The following is an 18767-nucleotide window of genomic DNA, read 5'->3' on the forward strand; positions in this document are numbered from 1 at the left end:
ATTACTGAGCTTAGAACAGTGCGTTGATATGACATCCAGTTGTAAATGTAATAAAATCATTTGACACCCTTCTTTGGTTCATGTTAGGTTTGAATGATCAAGTGCGTGCTGGCCACTGGGAGTGGATTGGTGGTGAACCTGTGACCTTCACCAACTGGAGGAGAGGGCCCCTGCAACATTCAAGGCATGGCAAGGACTGTGTTTTGGTTCAAAGGCCAGGAAAATGGCACACAAAGGACTGTAGGAAGGGAAAATCTCACAATTATGTGTGCTCCAGGAAACTCTAACAGGCCCTACAGGTGTCTGCTTGGGAAGTTTTTATCTATTTATTTCCAGAATCTGTGCATATTACTCAATAGAAAACAGAGTGTCATGAATGATGTGGTACATTTCTTCTATCAATGTGTTTGAAGGATTCTCTCTGGTAAAGAAAAACATGGTTCCAGGAAGATTGATAAATGAATGTTTCTTAGAGGGAAAGATAAATTTTTTGCATCTCTGTACATTTTAAAATAAATCCTCAAGGTTTTATGTGGTACAAAATTTGATTATTCTGGAGACTTTATATTTCAGTCAACAGTAATTTCATGGTCCTTGGATTTTTCCTCCAATACTTCAAATGAGTACATTCTGAAATCTATATTGCAGGTGCTTCCACCTCTTCCGTCTGAGTGAGGCTTACCCGGCCAGTTCATTTAATCAAGGTTGAACTGCAAAGGGTTGCTTTGTCCCTTTAGAGTCCTTTCAAATGTGAAAGCTGAGAGGCTGTGGATAAAAAGGAGAATTCTCTATGGTGAAAAAGGAAGGCTTTAGATGGAAAAATCTGGCAGATGGAAGTTCATCTGCAAAGCTGTAGTTCAGGTAAGAATTCAGGGGTTACCTGTCCTGCAGAAGTCTACCTGTCACTTCCCATGAGACAGAGCTCCTTTTCCAGTAAGAGGGTTGTGCCATTCTAAAGTGAATAATTGGGTTTCCCCAGTTTTACAGAGTCAGGAGACATTTGAAGCAACGTGAGCCTCTGTTCATTCATGCTTGTAGCACTGAGTAGCATTTCTCAAGGACATTTGGAAGAAAAAGCATATATGGATGATGGTTAACATATGGAAGAAAAATATGGCTTCCTCAAAAGTGTCCCAATGAACTATGTGGATGAACAAAGAAAAGTAGTACTGAAAACAGAGTCCTTGAAAGCCTATATTCTCAGAAAGGATTTTGATATAATTTTGAGCCCTTAAATATTTAATATGTGTAGAAATGCCATGTTAACCTGATCCTCTAATGAAAAGGTACCTTATTAATTTATAATGGCAGCTGAGTGAAACATTTTTGTAGCAGTAAAGCATGTTGCAGCCTTACAAGAACTCCCTTCTGAAATCAAAGCTTAATTACAGGAAATTAGAAATTTATTTATGAAACATTTACTCACAGTTTTCCTCTTTTCATAATCCCTGAAAAATATGGTTGTGCCCCATGTAACTTGCTATTATGAGTACCAGAGTCACTTCAGAATCAAAACAGAGTTACCAAGTAGATCAAAGTTTTGGTGCAGGTTTTATTATAATAATACCTTGAGAGAAACTAAAAGTGACTGAAGAAATTTAGTCTCGTTTTTTGGATATAAAAAACAACAAACTTGTTTTATTTGTACTTGTTTATCAAGATTTTGGTTAATAGAAATATTTACAAAGACATTGGAATGAGATTTAGACATTCTGCCTCTTATTAAATTCCAACATCAGTGTGGAGTCAGGAGGCTCCTTACCTTAGATATCACAAGTAGAATCTGAATTGCTCTGATATAGAGGTCTTCCATATGACACAAGCAGTTTCTGGTGTTGAATCAGAAGGTGTAAACCCATTCTCTGTATCAGTTGATGTCCCTTCTGATCCATGGGCCTCTGCAATGTTGAAAGATGGGATCCTGAATAAAGAAATGAGGAGTTGTTTACCGAAAGGATTGTATCCTAGGAGGGAAAGTAAATGCTCAAGGAATGAGGAATTCCTAGATCTATATTGTCTGGAAATCCAGAACCATGGCAACTGTGTAAACCTAGTCAACGTGGTAGGTTTTATTATACATTTCTGCCATGTCAGTGATATTAAGATGTAATTGCAAATGTTAGCACAAAGATAGAATGCTTTGATTTTTATAACAACTAAAAGAAACACTAGAAGAATGTTTAAAATATTCCTGGTCATTAAAATACTAATCAAGTGGTAAAATCCAACTAATTGGAAGAAGCTACAAATAAAAACTCAAGCAAGTGTGGGTACTAAGCAATATGTGGGTGCATGACCTTCATCTCCTTTTCATGACTGGGCTTTGACTGATGGGGTAGTAGTAGTAAATGATTGTCATGGTTCTCTCCACCTTGATTGGTTATTGTCATCCTTTATGATGGGAGTGGGAAGGAAGGAAATGGAGTAATGGTATTGATAGAATGGGAAAGGGAGATTATAGATAAGGGGAGAGTGGAGAGAAGGATTGAGTAGGAAGAGATGGGAGTTGATTGGTAGCTAAGAAAGAGAGCATCAGAAAGAAGGACTTGAATGCCACCCAGCTCTTCTCTCCAGACTTGAATACTGACTCAGGAAAAGTCCCATATAATCCAAGGGCATTAACCCAGCTCAACAATGTGTAGCTTTTCAAAATCTTATGACTGTTGGTCTTTAACAAAACATACATATGTATAGCATATATCTGCTAAACATAAACTCAAAAAACATATTAAAATTATTTCATCTTCTTCCAAGGGGTGGTAAAATGAACCAGGTGACATTTATTTACTTTTTTTTTGGTTTATTTTTAAGACAGCCAAAAAGAATATGCACATATTAACACTATGATTCTGTATCATTTAAACCATATACTAGTGCTGATTAATATCTGTGACAAAGTAGCATATTAATTGTACTGTACCTAGTGTTATACAAAAATTAATAAAATGAGCTATTTCTAGTTCTGAATTACTATTCCTTTAGTGTTTAACATTTTATATTTATTTTACTTATTTAAGAAGAAATGGAGAAAAAACTGAACATGTATTTTTCATCCTTAATATTTAGATCAGCCTTTCATTTTACAGCTTCCATCCATTTATCTATCCATCCAGTCATCCATCCACCATCCATTCAACAAATATTGATTGTGAAGTGCCTGATACTGTTGTAGATACTGGATATATGTGGTGGATGAGATAGGAAGATAAAAGTATAAAAGCATGGTACGTATATGTAAATTTCTAATAGTTGTTTTTAAGCATGGAGATTTTTTTTTTAATATATATATCAGGGAGAAAGTCACAGTGGAAGTCATTGATTACATTATCCCTTTTCAGAATTGGAGGGAAAGCCACACTGATAGAAAGAGCTCAGACGGTCTTTTGTTTTATTTCTCAACTGATTAAGAAATTGGTGTGAACTTCCTGAATTTATAATCAGGTCAAGGTGTTATTGATAACAGCTGTTTCAAATTTCCTGTCTCCAGATCAGGTTAAGAGTGAAAGATTTCAAATCTAGCTAATTAATTTTGTAACAATTATTTTTTCCAAAGAGACAAGCTGTGTGTGTCTCTGTGTCTTTGAGATCCCTGGAGTAATAGGAATAAGGAAGAGAGATCTTTGATGTCATCTCCTCTAATATTGTACAGCAGAAAGGACTGAAGTCCTCAGAAGTTAAAGTGAGAAGAAATCAGCACCAGAGAGCTACAGTCTTCCAAATTGTAGGCTGGGTCTCTTCTAATTATTCCATATGTTTATTACCACTCTGAGCAAATGGTTTATTATGTTCCAGTAAAATACCTTTCAATGGTGAGTATTATGAGGTTCACCATATACCTAAAAACATTATTCTAAGTAAAAGAAGATGACACAAAAGGTCACATATTGAGTGATTCCCTTTATATGAAATGTCCAGTTTAGGCAGAGGATAGGAGGGAGAGGAAATTGGAAACAACTGCTTATGGGAACAGAGTTCCTTTCTGAGGGGATGGAAGTGCTCTGGAATTAGATGGTGGCGATGGTTGCACAACACAGGGAATATGCTAAAAACCACTGAAGTGCACACTTTAAAATGGTGAATTGTATGTTATAGGAAATATATCTCAATAAAAAATGCTATTAAAAATCACCACATAAAAATGTATTTCAGAAAACTATAAATGGGTTGATGTATTAGCTGTATGTTTATGCAATTCATCCAAGATACTTTTTCCAGTCTTTGCCCCAGGTCTCTCTCAGGTTTTTGTTTATTTGTTAATACAGTTGCTTAAGGGAAAGAAAATGCTGATTTGACAGAGTTTTAAATTTACAGTGCTGCTTTATTGATCTTCCTCCTCTTTCCCCCATTAATCATGGGAGAATGGTTATTGATGGCGGCATGTGTCTGGACGCCTGTAATATCCAGAATGCCTTGATTTTCTTAAAATTAATTTTATAAGTCTTTAGAACAGGATCGTGCAGGAAATGAATATACTGTCCTCATAACTTACACATATAACTGTTCATTTTGAGCAGTTTTTATGGGTCTTATATATTCTGCTAGGCAATAAAATTTAGTTTATCTTAAGACAGAAAGGAACAAAAATCAACTGACACTTCCATTAAAGGCCTTATGGTAACCTGCAATACTTTCTCCGAGCAATGAAGTATATGAGTTCACCTTTTGCTTCTATTCCCATCTGTATTTTTGCTTCCCAAAGGCAATCAATCCCAACTTACCCTACAGAAGAAAAATGGAAAAAAAGATACATTGTCCTAAAACTAGTCAAAGGAAAGCTGGAGTGGCTATGTTATCAGAGTAAATTTTAGAGCAAAGTATATTATCAAGGATAAAAACTTACCATTTGTAGGAGTCAATAAATCAAGAGGACATTATGCATCTAATAACTAAGTTTAAAAATACATGAAGCAGGGGGGCGGGGATTAAAAAAAAAAAAAAAAAAAAATACATGAAGCAAAAAAAAAAAAATAACATGAAGCAAAAACTGAGAGAACTGTAAGGAGGAATAGACAAAATCTCTAATTACAGTCAGTAATGTTAATACCCCTCTCTCAAAGATCGATAGAACAAGTAGGCAGGAAATCAGTAAGGTTATAAAAGTATGGACACTGTTAACCAGATTAACCTCATAGATATTTATCGAACACTCCACCCCAAAACAGCAGAATATACATTCTTTTCGAGTTCTCAGGGAACATATACCAGGGCAGGCCATATTCTGGGGCATAAAATGAGTCTCAATAAATTTTAAAAAATTCAAGTCAACAGCAAAATTCTGTAAAGCAATTATCCTTTAATAAAAAATAAATTAATTTAAAAAATTCAAGTCATACATAGTATGTTCACTAGCGACAATGGAATTAAATGGGAAATCAATAACAGAAATATCTCTGGAAAACCCTTAAGTGTTTAGAAACTAAATTAGAGACTTCTTTAATGCAGGAACTAAATCAAAGAGGAAATTAAAAAGTATGGTAAACTGAATGAAAATGGAAACACATCAAAGTTTGTAGGATACTATTAAAGCAGTACTTACGGGGAATTTTATAGCACTAAATGCCTATATTAGAAAGGAAGAAAGTATTAGCTTCAGCTTCCACTTTAAGAAGATAGAAGAAGACATAAGTAAGGAAATGAAAAAGATCAGAGCAGAAGCCAGTGAAATAGAAAACAAAAACCAGTAGGGGAAAATCAGTGAAACCAAAAGCTGCTTTTGTGAGAATACTGATAAAGTTGGTAAATCTCCAACCAGACTGATGAGGAAAAGATGAGAAGAGGACACAGATGGCTAATATCAGGAATGAGAAGCAGCATCAGGTGACAGTGCTACATGTTCTATAGCTACTAAAAGAAAAATAAGGGACTGTCATGAACAACTTGTATCAATAAACAGCTTAGATGGTCAAATTCCATGAAAGAGACAAACTCTCAAATCCCAATCAAGAGAAATTTGGTAACTTGAGAAAACTGTAAAACTATTGCAGAAGCCGAATTTGTAGTTTCTTACAAAGAAAATTCCAGGCTCAGATAGCTTTACTATTGAATTCTACAAATATTTAAGAAAGAAATAGTTCCAAACCTACAAAAGTCAGAAAATTGCAGAGGGAAGAATATTTTCTGACTCCTTCTCTAAGGCCAGTGTTACTCTGACAAGCAAACCATACAACAATATTATAAGAAAAGAAAACTACAGATCAATATCCCTCATGAATATAGATGGAAAAATTCCCAAAAAATTTTTTGCCAATTAAAATCCAACAATGCATATAAAAGGATAATACATCTTACCCAAAACACTGTTTTAAAAAAATGATAGGCTATGGACTGGGAGAAAATATTTACTATGCATATATCTGGTAGACTTGTGTGCAAACTCTATTTTTTAAAACTCTAATATATAGAATATAAGAATGTATTATATCATATTATTAAGAAGTCAATAATAAATTTTTAAAGAGGTAGAATATTTGAACAGATACTTTACCAAAGAGAATATATGGATGAAAAATTACATGAAATTATGTTTTCCTATTAATTAGTCATTAAGGAATTATAAACGAAAGTCACAATAAGATAATACTACTCTCTACTAGAATAGGTAAAATTAAAGAGGCTGACTGTACTATGTGTTGAAGGAACTAGAGCTCTCATACATTGCTGATGGAAATATAAAAAAGCCCAACAACGTTGGAAAGAAATTTGGTGGTTTCTTCAAAAGTTAAACATGTATATGATCCAACCAATCCACTCCTAGGTATTTATCCAAGAGAGAAAAATGCATATCTCCATTGAAAAACTTGTACATAAATGTTCATAGTAGCTTTATTTGTAGCAGCCAGAATTGTCAACAACCATCTATTATCATGTGAATGGATAAATAAATTATAGCGTATCCCTATAATGAAACACTATGCAGGAGTGAAGCAAATGAGAACTTTCTACAACATGGATAATTGTTAAAATATTTATGCTGAGTGAAAGAAGCCTGACAAGAGAATACATAGTGTGTGTATACTCCACTAACAGAAAACTCTGGAACATGCAACATAATCTACGTTGACAAAAAGTAAGTGAGATGTTATCTGGAAATGACCGAGGAAGACAGGAAAGGACAGAGGAAAGGATTGCCAAGGGCACAAAGAAAGTTTAGCAGGGGGTGGATGTGCTCACTATTTTGATTTTAGTGATAGTTTCATAGATAAACGCATATATACATATCCAGCCTGCCAATTCAGGAGATATAAGAGACACGAGTTCGATCCCTAGGTTGGGAAGATCCCTGGGAAGAGGGAATGGCAACCCACTCTAGTATTCTTGCCTGGAGAATCTCATGGACAGAGGAGCCTGGTAGACTCCTCTGTCTGGTAGACTCTGTGTGGCAGAGGGTCGCACAGAGTCGGACACAACTGAAGTGACTTAGCACACGTGCATCCACACATACATGTATTATGTGTCTAAATCTGTCCAACCATACACTTTAAATACATCTTGTTTATTGTACCTCATTTATCCTTCAATAAAGCTATTTGGAGAAGTAAAACAAATAATGTCTACAACATCACGGAAAAGTTTCAAAAGGAAAGGAAGGCTATATGAATTGTTGTTGTTCAGTTGCAACGTTGTGTCCAACTCTTTGTGACCCCGTGAACTGCAGCATGCCAGGCTTCCCTGTCCTTCAGTATCTTCCAAAGATATCTATTTCAGGGCAATAAAAATTGGAACAAATTTATATGATTTAAATGTCCAACAACAGAAGAATGCTTAATGGAATGTTCTATTGCCTCCATTAAAATGATAATTCTATTGTACAAAGTTAATTTTAAGTAGCAGAGTTTAAAATATTGTGTGCACAAGTTTAATCGCCATATTGCAATAGGCAAACTGACAAGGGAGAAAAGCTTGATGTAGTTTTACATCTCAATCCCACCACTGCCTAGCTATGTATTCTAAACTTAGTTTTCTCATCTAGAAAGTGGAGGTAATAATAACTTTCTAGAGAAATTGTTGAGTGAATTAAGTGTGAAACTATGAACTATGATCCTACTATGTCTGGATCATAGTAGGCATTCAATAAAACTATCATAGTGTGATACACTATCATAGTGTGAACTATGATCCTACTATGCCTGGATCATAGTAGGCATTCAATAAAACATATCTTTGTAGAAGTTGAAGAGCTATAATATGTGTGTGTGTGTGTGTGTGTGTGTGTGTGTGTGTGATGCACAGTACTTGGAAGAGGGTGACAGTTTCAAACAGTGTTGTCCTGACCAGTAAACGGGAGGAGGAGCAGGGGTGGGACAGCTGGGGTTTTTTGAAGTTCCATATTACCAGTGAGAACATTCCCATGTATTAGGATACTTTGTTGAACATAGAGGTGTTTCCAGCTGTTGGAAGAACCTAGAAGACTGATTTCTTTCTTTTTAAAACTCTGGTATGCCTTGCTTTCATGCATGATCTTTTTTAAAAAATTGGAACAAAATTGCTTTGCAATGTTGTGCTAGTTTCTGCTGTACAAGGAAGTGAATCACCCAATGTATATATATGTATATATCCCCTCCCTCCTGGGCCTCCCTCCCACCCAACAACCCCACCCCTCTAGGTCATCACAGAGCACTGAGCTGAGCTCCCTGTGCTATAGGGCAGCTTCCCACTAGCTATTTATTGTACACACGGTAGTATATTGATGTCAAACCTGATCTCCCAATTCATCCCACCCTTCACTTTCCCTGACTGTGTCCAGCCTCCTTGTCCACCCACATCTCTACTAATGCAGATCTATTATACCCAAATCTTATAAAGAAAGAAAAGTTAGGAAATAGCTTTTCCACTGACAGAAAAGATTGTTTGTTTTGCTAAAAGATTGTTTACTGGTAAGGACTTGAGTGATAGTTATTTTCTAAGAATGGTTCCCCAGTGAGGCCATATTCTCAAAATTCTCTTTTATATTCAGTAAGTGACATACTTGCTACATATATTGAGGATTCATCAGGGCCCAAAAGAACCTATGTGTTGGTTGTTAGTGCATGCGTGCTTAGTCACTCAGTCTTGTCCGACTCTTTGCTACCCCATGGACAGTAGCCCACCAGGCTCCTCTGTCCATTGGGATTCTTCAAGCAAGAACACTGAAGTGTGTTGCTATACCCTCCTCCAGGAGATCTTCCCAACCCATGGATCAAACCCGTGTCTCCTGCGTTGGCAAACGGATTCTTTACTGTCTGAGCCACCAGGGAATGTCCCACTAAATGGAGACAATGGTGGTTTGAAATGTATGGGAGTCAAAAAAGATTCACCTAGAAGCTGAAGGACAGAGAAGTTCAGCTGAGACTGACATCCAATAAATCACCTTCTTGCCTAAGATTTCCCACCGAGCAGAATCCTTAGGTCATGTTGGTGACTAGCCATGAATAGCAGGCCTCTAAGAGTTTCAGATTTGAATCAAGAGTTGAACTTTTGCAAATGTGATGAAGGCCTGCCAGCCAACTCAGGCCCAGGGTCAGGTACACAACAGAAGGCAAGCCTTACTGGAAAGTTCTGCTTTGCTTTAGCACTTTATTCTCATGATTTTTCAGTTTGTCTCATGCCACCTTATTACTTAGTTCCCACACCTTGGAGGGAAAAATGTGTAATATTTTAATATTTATGTTACAGATACTTAACATTATGCTTCTGCATAGGTGTTGCCAAGATGGCAAAGCCAACCTTTATTTATAGAGGGTAGAAAATATAAATCTGTCTAAAATCTTTCGTGAAAGGAAGGTCTTAATATTTCCAGAGTTGATTTTGGTGCCTACTCTTGGAGAAGTTTAGAGACGCGTTGTCAACACAAGGTGCCATTGTTTTAGGTTTCCTATCCATGGCTTGCATTTTTTCCCCAAAACTTCCCTCTCTTTTGGCAACTTCTCTTTACATTCTGTCCTACATTTGGCCTCGAGACAGTTGAAAGCTTTGCAAGTTGATTTTCCGTTCCCATCTGAATTTTAGCTTAGCCGTGGAACTGTTTTCCATGTGTTTTTAATCATTTGTCCATGTGTTATGAGCTTATAGGGACAATATGGTTCCCTCAATCTGCCTGCATTGTAAAAGCAGAAACTGGCAAGGTGGCCAGTGGGGGAACAGTTTTCAGACAGATGCCCCCTACACTCATTTCTGTTGGTGATACACCATCCCCATCTTCAAACTAGAAGAAAGCAATTTATGAGCTGTGTAAAGTTCCCTAACACAAGAGTTTGCTGGCCTGAGTTGCCTTTTCTGGGAGTATAATCATCTTTCAGAACATATTTGCCTGGGACCTGCGGCTGGTATGACAAAGTTCAAAGACCTACTCTGAGACTGTGGCCAGGTTGGAAAATAAAGTTTTATTTTGAGTCTTCCCAGATCTAGTGGAAATTTGATTTAAAAATACAGTCTAAACACAGAGAATTAAGGATAAGTTCTCCAGAACAAAGTGATACCTCTTAGAAAGTAAAGCATGACAAGGACCCATGGCAGAAGTTGCTGTCCAAAATTTTTCCTGGATTTGATGTGTTGAAGCAAACATTCATTAACCTAAGTGTAGAGTGAGGCGCCAGGAAGGGGAAAGAAGCAGAAAAATGCATTCAGCAAAATTCCTGTTCTCCAAGTTGCTGACTGTGCAGTCTCCAGCAAACATAGACCTCTGAGGAGCCTCTCCTCCTGGTTAGGAAGGCACACATGCATTCAAATGGAGCCAATGCTGAGGAATCACTAAATAGCAGGGTAAAGAAAGAGCTGCAAATAAATCCTGGTGTTCTGGGTGAGGTGAAAGTGAAGTGAAAGTGTGTGTTAGTTGATCAATCATGTCCCACTCTTTGCTACCCCATGGACTGTGGTCCACTAGACTCCTCTGTCCATGGGATTCTCTAGGTGAAAATACTGGAGTGGATTGCCATTCCCTTTTCCAGAGGATCTTTCCAACCCAGGGATCAAACGTGGGTCTCCTGCACTGCAGGTAGGTTCTTTTCTGTCTGAGGCACCAGGGAAACCCTAATGGTGAAGTGACTCCTAGTAAAACTTCTCTTCCCCAGAAAGCTGGTTCGATGACAGGTCGGCTCCTGGAGGTTAAGATTTCAGGTTTCTCATAGCTCTTTTGCCCACTCTGACCTCCCATTCTTTCTCCATTTTGTTTAGGACCAAATTCCTAAGAAATGAGTTTAATGTTGCAGAGCATTCCAATAGCTACATGGAGTCATGGGTGATCCTGGGGAGAAAGATTTAAAGGAGTGCTGGAGCAAAAAGCTAGAGTTCAGTGGGTTGATATGTCAGTGGAAGTGAGAAAGTGGAGTATGGACTTGGACAATTTTTTTCCAATATTTGCTTGGGAAGGCAGAAGACACCACTGAAAAATAGAACCTGGAAACTGCTGTGAAATCAAAGAAGCATTTTTAAAAGCTTCAAAACAAGCACACATTATATAAATGCTGATAGGCAAACAGTGGAGTGAAGGGAGTTGAATGATATGGGGTGGGAGAGACTATTAATAAAGGAGGTGGGAAAGGATGGATTCCAAGAACAGAATGGAAAGGAGAAAAGAATTGTTGTGGTCTGACTGTCAAGTAAAGGAAATGCTCCCATCTGATCGCTTCTGTCTTTCTCTGTGGAAGAAGGGGGTGAGGTCATTTGCTGAAAATGTCAAGGAGAAATGAAAATGAAAGGCAGAGAATTCAGAGGTTTGAGATTATTAGAGAAGACTTTTAAATGATCTACTTGGAAAATGAAGAGAGAGCTGACTAGAGTAATAAGAAAGATTGCTGGATGGAATTGACAGTTCAGTTAAAATGGGAGATAATTTATATAGAGTCAATTTTCACCATTTTGTCATTGTCTCTGCCAGTATTCTATGTCAAAGTAGCCCAGGGAAGAGGGAGCGGGATGTTTCCAGGTTTGGAATTCTACTAGATCATGCAAGAGAAAAGGGAACAAGGAAGTTGGGAATATTGTAAAAATTTGAGATGACGGGCCATGGATCCAAGCTGGATGGGGAAGAAAATGAAGACCAGAGAACTATAAACATTCATTCATTCATTCATTTTTAACAAGTATTTTTGAACATCTACTACAAGAAAAGACCTGAGACGGTGACTAAGAAAGGCAGAACCCCTGCTTTCATGGACTTCAAAATCCAAAGTGAAGACAAATATTAAATGTTCACACAAGTAATTATTTAACTGCAATTCTAGTAGCACCATTATAAGGATGCAGCAGAAAACAAACGCTGTGGAAACAATTGAGAGAATAGAAGCCACAGAAAGTTGTCCTGAGAAAGTGGAATGTGACATTCACAGTCTAGAGGTGGAGAAATTCCTGGGGATAACAAGGGTTGGAATGCAAAGGGGATGGAGAGGCCTGTTGAGTGGAAGTTACCAGGTTGCAGCTAGGTTATTGAATAGGACATCATGTAACACTGACGGCAGGTTATTTGTTCAGATCCATCCTGAATTTACCCAGGATCCTGAATTGCATCCTGAAGTTACCCAGGCTGACAGTAGGATTTGGGGTGAAGAGAAAGGCGATGAGCCAGATGAGGAAGGCAGGGCAGGTAGGATTGTTTCTGGCAAGGTTTAGGGACATGAAGTCAAGTCCCTGAGATCATGTTGCTTATAAACTGTAAAGGGAGAGCCAGGAATCAGATAAAGCTTTTCTGGCTTCAAATCTGAAGCCACTTCCACTTATATTACTCTCTCTCAGCTTTCTGCAGTGAAAGTTGATCAGGGTAATTTTTAAGAAATAGCAAGAAGGTGATGACAGAGGTTCAGGATCAGTGAAGACATACTGGACTGACTATAATTAGAGGCTGTGGGTGGTGAGGGATGGGTGGATGGTGGAGGGTGGGGCGCAGAGTGAAGTTGCCTCGGCTGCCTTGGCCTACTTTTCAGATTTATAGGAGCCCTCTCTGCCATCTTGGTAGGTAACTTATTTGTCGAATTTAGGTATTGTCCATGACTTGTGCATGGTAATAGATACAACTCCAGTAGCAAAAAATAAAATGCTTCCTCATGGTATGGGAGTGATTTGGACACAGAGCAGTAAGTAAGTTCGCTGAAATTGAATAATCTGACCTTAAAAGGCAATACTGGAATCAGTGCCTAAATGTGGAAATAGAGAAGTTTTATAATATGGTACCGGAGAAGGCAATGGCACCCCACTCCAGTACTCTTACCTGGAAAATCCCATGGACGGAGGAGCCTGGTAGGCTACAGTCCATGGGGTCGCTAAGAGTCGGACACGACTGAGTGACTTCACTTTCACTTTTCCCTTTCATGCACTGGAGAAGGAAATGGCAACCCACTCCAGTGTTCTTGGTTCTTGCCTGGAGAATCCCAGGGATGGCGGAGCCTGGTGGGCTGCCGTCTATAGGGTCGCACCGAGTTGGAGACGACTGAAGCGACTTAGCAGCAGCATAATATGGTACACCATTTGGTATCTGTCCTTTTCTATTGGCTACATTTTTTTTCTTCAAGTGGCGTATTAGTTTGCCATCGCTGCCATCACAAAGTACCACAGGTCTGGTGGCTTAAGTGGTACAGATTTGTTTTTTCACAGTTTTAGAGGCTGGAAGTCCAAAGTCATCGTGTTTGTAAGATTGTTTCCTTCTTTCCTTGGCATGTAGACAGCCATCTTCTTATATCTTTACGTGGTCTTTCTTCTGTGTGGGTCTTTGTCCCAATCTCTTTTTTTTATGAAGACATTGATCTTACTGGCTTAGGACAGACCATAGTGGCCTCACTTTAATTTAATTACCTCTTTAAAGGCCCTATTTTCAAAAACAGTCACATTTGAGACACTGGGGGTTATGACTTCAACATATGAATATGGGGCAGGGGGGACACAGGTAATGTTTTTTTTATATATAATTTAATTTTTTTTCATTTATGCAAAGGTTTTTAATTAAAATTTGACTTAAATTTCCACTCTCCCTGACATCCATCAGTGGCTCTTTCACATTAAAGTATTTTAATTTAAAATTTTATTTATTTGTTTTATTCTAAAAGATTGACTATAAATAAGTTGACAACAGTGATGGCCACATGGCAGGACAGCAAGCCTGGGAGGTTAGAGGAAGGTTTACCTTTTATCATACATTTTTTTGTATGATCTCAATCTTGTTACTATGCCTATGTATTACCTAACCAAAAATAAAATAAAATACTTACATGACATGTACTGTACTATGTTGTGCAGTATTTATTTGCAAATATTTATCAAATAAAATGAGCAGAAACACAGTCCACTGTGCCTTTGGGATTAGTATCCACCTGAAAGTCTCCCATCAGTACTGGGAATGGTGTCTCCCTTGGTTTTCCTTGTGTAACTCATTTTGAATAAACTCCCTCTAGATTGCACACTTCACTAGGCCTGGACAAGGACACTCTCGCTAATTTATCCCCAGGACCTAGCACAGAGTTGGCACTCAGATATATTCTGTGTGAATGAGTGTATCCATGAGTCCAATAAGTGAAAGTCCCTCCTTTGGAGAAGAAGGACTTCCTAATGTTTTCCTTCTATAGAAAGTGGCAGGGAGGAGAGTGCAGCGGGAGAATTCTATGTTTTAAATAATTTACTAAACTAAATGGTGATGATAAAGGGTTTAAGGGGAAATCACTTACTCTTAAACCTTAAATTTGCTGCCTTCCTTGTTCTTTGGTAAAAGAAAGATTCTGCCTTCTTCTGAGTTCCTTTTAAATAATCTGAATTCGGATGGTCCTGTTGCTACTCTATATTTTGAAAAGACAGATAGTTGTGAAGCAATGGCATGTGCTCTAAACAGATTTCTTCCACAAATCCATCCACCCAGATTCCCCTTTCTGTCTCTCTGTTTAGCTCTAATGCCTACCACCTGCCCCAATACTGCCTCTCACCTTTTGTTGATTTAGGTCTGGGATTTTTAGAAAAGAACTATCTGTTTTCCCTTGGAGAGCACTATACTGCTTTTAGCTTCTTTCTGAGAGTCTGGAAAAGGGACAGAAAACATGTCTGTTACTGTTCTCTCACAGACACACTGGGAGCTCCTGAAGACAGCCTGGTGCCCACACAGCCAGGTCAAGTTGAACTCAGAGTTCAGGTCAGGCCTAGTACAAGTTGTCAATTGAAAATGGTACAATTGCACTCTCTGGCTCACACACAGGCGTGAGGGTGGTCTCAGGAAGCAGACCCAGGCAGGCTTGGGCTCATGAGATCTCAGGCCTGCCTTCTGCTTTGGTGTTTGCTACTAAGGACATCAACAATTTGTGGTGCTGTCTCCACATCACAGCTCCCTGCTGTGTCTGGAGACCCCCTCCATACCTACCTCCATTTGGTTTCATCCAAATTGAGAGATCACTATATGCTTATACTACCAAAGACCCACAGAGGCAGCATATTTTTTTGCTGAAAAACTCCACAGTGTTTCTGTTTTGGAGAATAAACTGTAATGTATCACATACACAGCTTTAGCACTGAGGAAAGGACACGGTGGTGAAAGGTGAATGTCTCCTGCCCTTAGCTACAAAAGCCAGGGGTTGAAGACAAACTTCCATACTATTGTACTCATCACAGAAGGCTTTACTTTGCTAGGTTTGCCTTCAAGATACTTACACATTTATCAACAGAAATAACAGAACAGCAAAAGCAAATCTTCCCTGAGCAGTTTTTAGTGACATTTATAAACACCAAAATTAATATCAGAAGAAGAGGAGTTTAGGACTAAATAAAGGTTAAATATGGATAACTGACATTCGTACAGCTAATATAATAAAGTTATAAAATGTATGACACCACTAGACTACTTGAGGGCAGAAACTAAGTTTTCATCATTTTTTATCATCTTCTAGTGTCTAATATGATGCCTGGCCCACCAAGTGACACTTCTATAAATTTAAACTTAAAAGAAATTATTTTAACTGTATCCTATGTTCAGAGACAGGCAACCTGAGACTCCAAGGAGAATTTCTGGAATAGACTTCAGTCTGGGAAAATGCTGGACACTGTGATTGATGGCAGTGGAACTTTAGGCACTGAAGAGTAAAGTCTAAAAGGAATTAGGAACCCAGAGGGGTGGGAAGAATGCTTAAGGGCAAGGCAGGGAATATATGTATACATGTAGCTGACTCACTTTGTTGTACAGCAGAAACTAACACAATATTGTAAAGCAATTATATTCCAATAATAAAGATTTTTTTAAAAAACTGAAAATAAAAAAATAAAAGGAACCAGGAACATATCATAGTTAGCTCCCACACCATATTTATAATTAAATGGCCAGCTAATATAAATTATACAATTAGAGTGGCCAGTTCTGAAAGGTCTATTGCATTGGATGGCTGAGGGAAATTAAGAAATTCAAACAGCAGGCAATTTTTTAAAAATACTCTTAAAAATGACAAATACTAATATTTATTTACTAGGGATCAACTGTACCTTAATACTAGCACAGGTTCTCTGGGTATTTAGTACAAGTAAAATACATTTCTTCTGATTAGATTTCTGGAAAAATGATGGTTCATTTGAAAAACTCATTATTGTAGGTAAAAGGACTTATTTGAGGCATTCTCTCTTAGAAAACTGTGGAAAATTCTGAAGGAGATGGGAATACTAGACCACCTGACCTGCCTCTTGAGAAACTTGTATGCAGGTCAGGAAGCAACAGTTAGAACTGGACATGGAACAACAGACTGGTTCCAAAGAGGAAAAGGAGTACGTCAAGGCTGTATATTGTCACCCTGCTTATTTAACTTATATGCAGAGTACATCATGAGAAACGCTGGGCTGGAGGAAGCACAAGATGGAATCAAGATTGCCGGGAGAAATATCAATACCCTCAGATATGCAGATGACACCACCCTTATGGCAGAAAGTGAAGAAGAACTAAAGAGCCTCTTGATGAAAGTGAAAGAGGAGAGTGAAAAAGTTGGCTTAAAGCTCAACATTCAGAAAACAAAGATCATGGCATCTGGTCCCATCACTTCATGGCAAAAAGAAGTGAAAACAGTGTCAGACTTTATTTTTTTGAGCTCCAAAATCACTGCTGATGGTGATTGCAGCTATGAAATTAAAAGACGCTTACTCCTTGGAAGGAAAGTTATGACCAATCTAGACAGCATATTAAAAAGCAGAGACATTACTTTGCCAACAAAGTCCGTCTAGTCAAGGCTATGGTTTTTCCAGTGGTCATGTATGGATATGAGAGTTGGACTATAAAGAAAGCTGAGACCCGAAGAACTGATGCTTTTGAACTGTGGTGTTGGATAAGACTCTTGAGAGTCCCTTGGACTGCAAGGAGATCTAACCAGTCCATCCTAAAGGAGATCAGTCCTGGGTGTTCATTGGAAGGACTGATGTTGAAGCTGAAACTCCAGTACTTTGGCCACCTGATGTGAAGAGCTGACTCATTTGAAAAGACCCTGATGCTGGGAAAGATTGAATGTAGGAGGAGAATGGGATAACACAGGATGAGATGGTTGTATGGCATCACCGACTCAATGGACATGGGTTTGGGTAGACTCTGGGAGCTGGTGATGGATAGGGAGGCCTGGCGTGCTGCAGTTTATGGGGTCACAAAGAGTCGGACACGACTGAGCGACTGAACTGAACTGAACTGAACTCTTAAAAAATCAGGTATAACTATTAAGAAGAACAGTAGTTCTGGAAAAAATATTCCAATGGGTCACTTCTTAGAAAAAAAGATTAATCGTTACTGAAAAAAAGGGGTTATGTTCCAGGATTATGTGTGTTACTGAAAGCAAGAAATATGATGATTGAATTAAAAGGGAAGAAAGGCAAGCGTTAGGTTGATTCCCAATGGAAATACTGTTCAAATATTGTAGAGGCTTGATGGAACTGAATTCTGAGGTTCATTTTTGTGGAAATGTTTCTTTCTTACACCCGTGTCTGATTTATAATGTTTTAAAATGATAGTCATCTTACATATTTTCCTTTGATCCCTGAATACTCATGTTTGTCTCCATCTTTATTTAACCTGGTCATCAATTATTGCAGAATAAAGAAAATGATGTGGGTCAGCCAGCCTCATGCCCAACAGCTATCAAACCTGGTTCATAGAATCCACGTTTTCAAGTCTGGCTCTTTGTTTTGAGAAAAAAAAAGTCAGTAGGGTGGCTTGAGGGAGGGACATTTCCCCCTCCTCACCGAGGGCTAATGAGCCGTCAGTCTATTACTTAGAATCCTGTTGAGAAATTTGTGTGAACAATTGAAAAAGTTTATCTGATGATTAACCAGTTGTGAAATTTAGCACCAAGTATTTGATTCTTAAGGTAAGGGGATGACTTGGGAATTGTGAGTTTCCATGTGTGGAAAAGGAGACTATACTCTCTTTACTGTTACCATGCAAAAATCGACAACCCCAACCACATCTCAGTAATAGGAGCATCCTCTTCTCAATGAACATAACATTCCGCTATTTCTTCCTTTCTCTTTCTTACAACTTTTATATATTTCTTGGCTGCTCCTATGTGTGTGTGTGTGTGTGTGTGTGTGTGTGTGTAGAGCCTAATGGCCTGAACTTTGGTTAAACGTATACATTAATTTTTACCTGACACACTTCTCTCTTAAAGAGGAGAAGGAGGAGAAGGGGACGACAGAGATGAGATGATTGGATGGCATCACTGACTTGACAGACATGAGTTTGAGCAAGCTTCAGGAGTTCTGGTGGTGGAAAGGGAAGCCTGGCGTGTTGCAGTCCATGGGGTCACAAAGAGTTGGACACGACTCAGCGACTGAACTCTCTCTTAAAAACATATCTGTTCTATCTCAGC

At 38.3% G+C, this 18767-nt stretch overlaps 1 protein-coding gene across 1 annotated transcript in view; it reads left to right on the forward strand.

Moving 5' to 3' along the window:
- FREM1 (FRAS1 related extracellular matrix 1) overlaps positions 1–2976 on the forward strand; it is a 148610-nt gene extending 145634 nt beyond the window's left edge. Inside the window, exon 36 of the mRNA XM_081500121.1 lies at positions 88–2976. Within this exon, the coding sequence (XP_081356247.1) occupies positions 88–287 (200 nt within the window). The 3' untranslated portion in view covers positions 288–2976. The remainder of the gene's footprint in view (positions 1–87) is intronic.
- The last annotated feature ends 15791 nt before the right edge of the window (positions 2977–18767 follow it).

The sequence above is a fragment of the Giraffa tippelskirchi genome, chromosome 1 (assembly GCF_054371585.1).
Source record: "Giraffa tippelskirchi isolate mGirTip1 chromosome 1, T2T-mGirTip1v1.2.pri, whole genome shotgun sequence".
NCBI classification, from domain to species: Eukaryota; Metazoa; Chordata; class Mammalia; order Artiodactyla; family Giraffidae; genus Giraffa; species Giraffa tippelskirchi.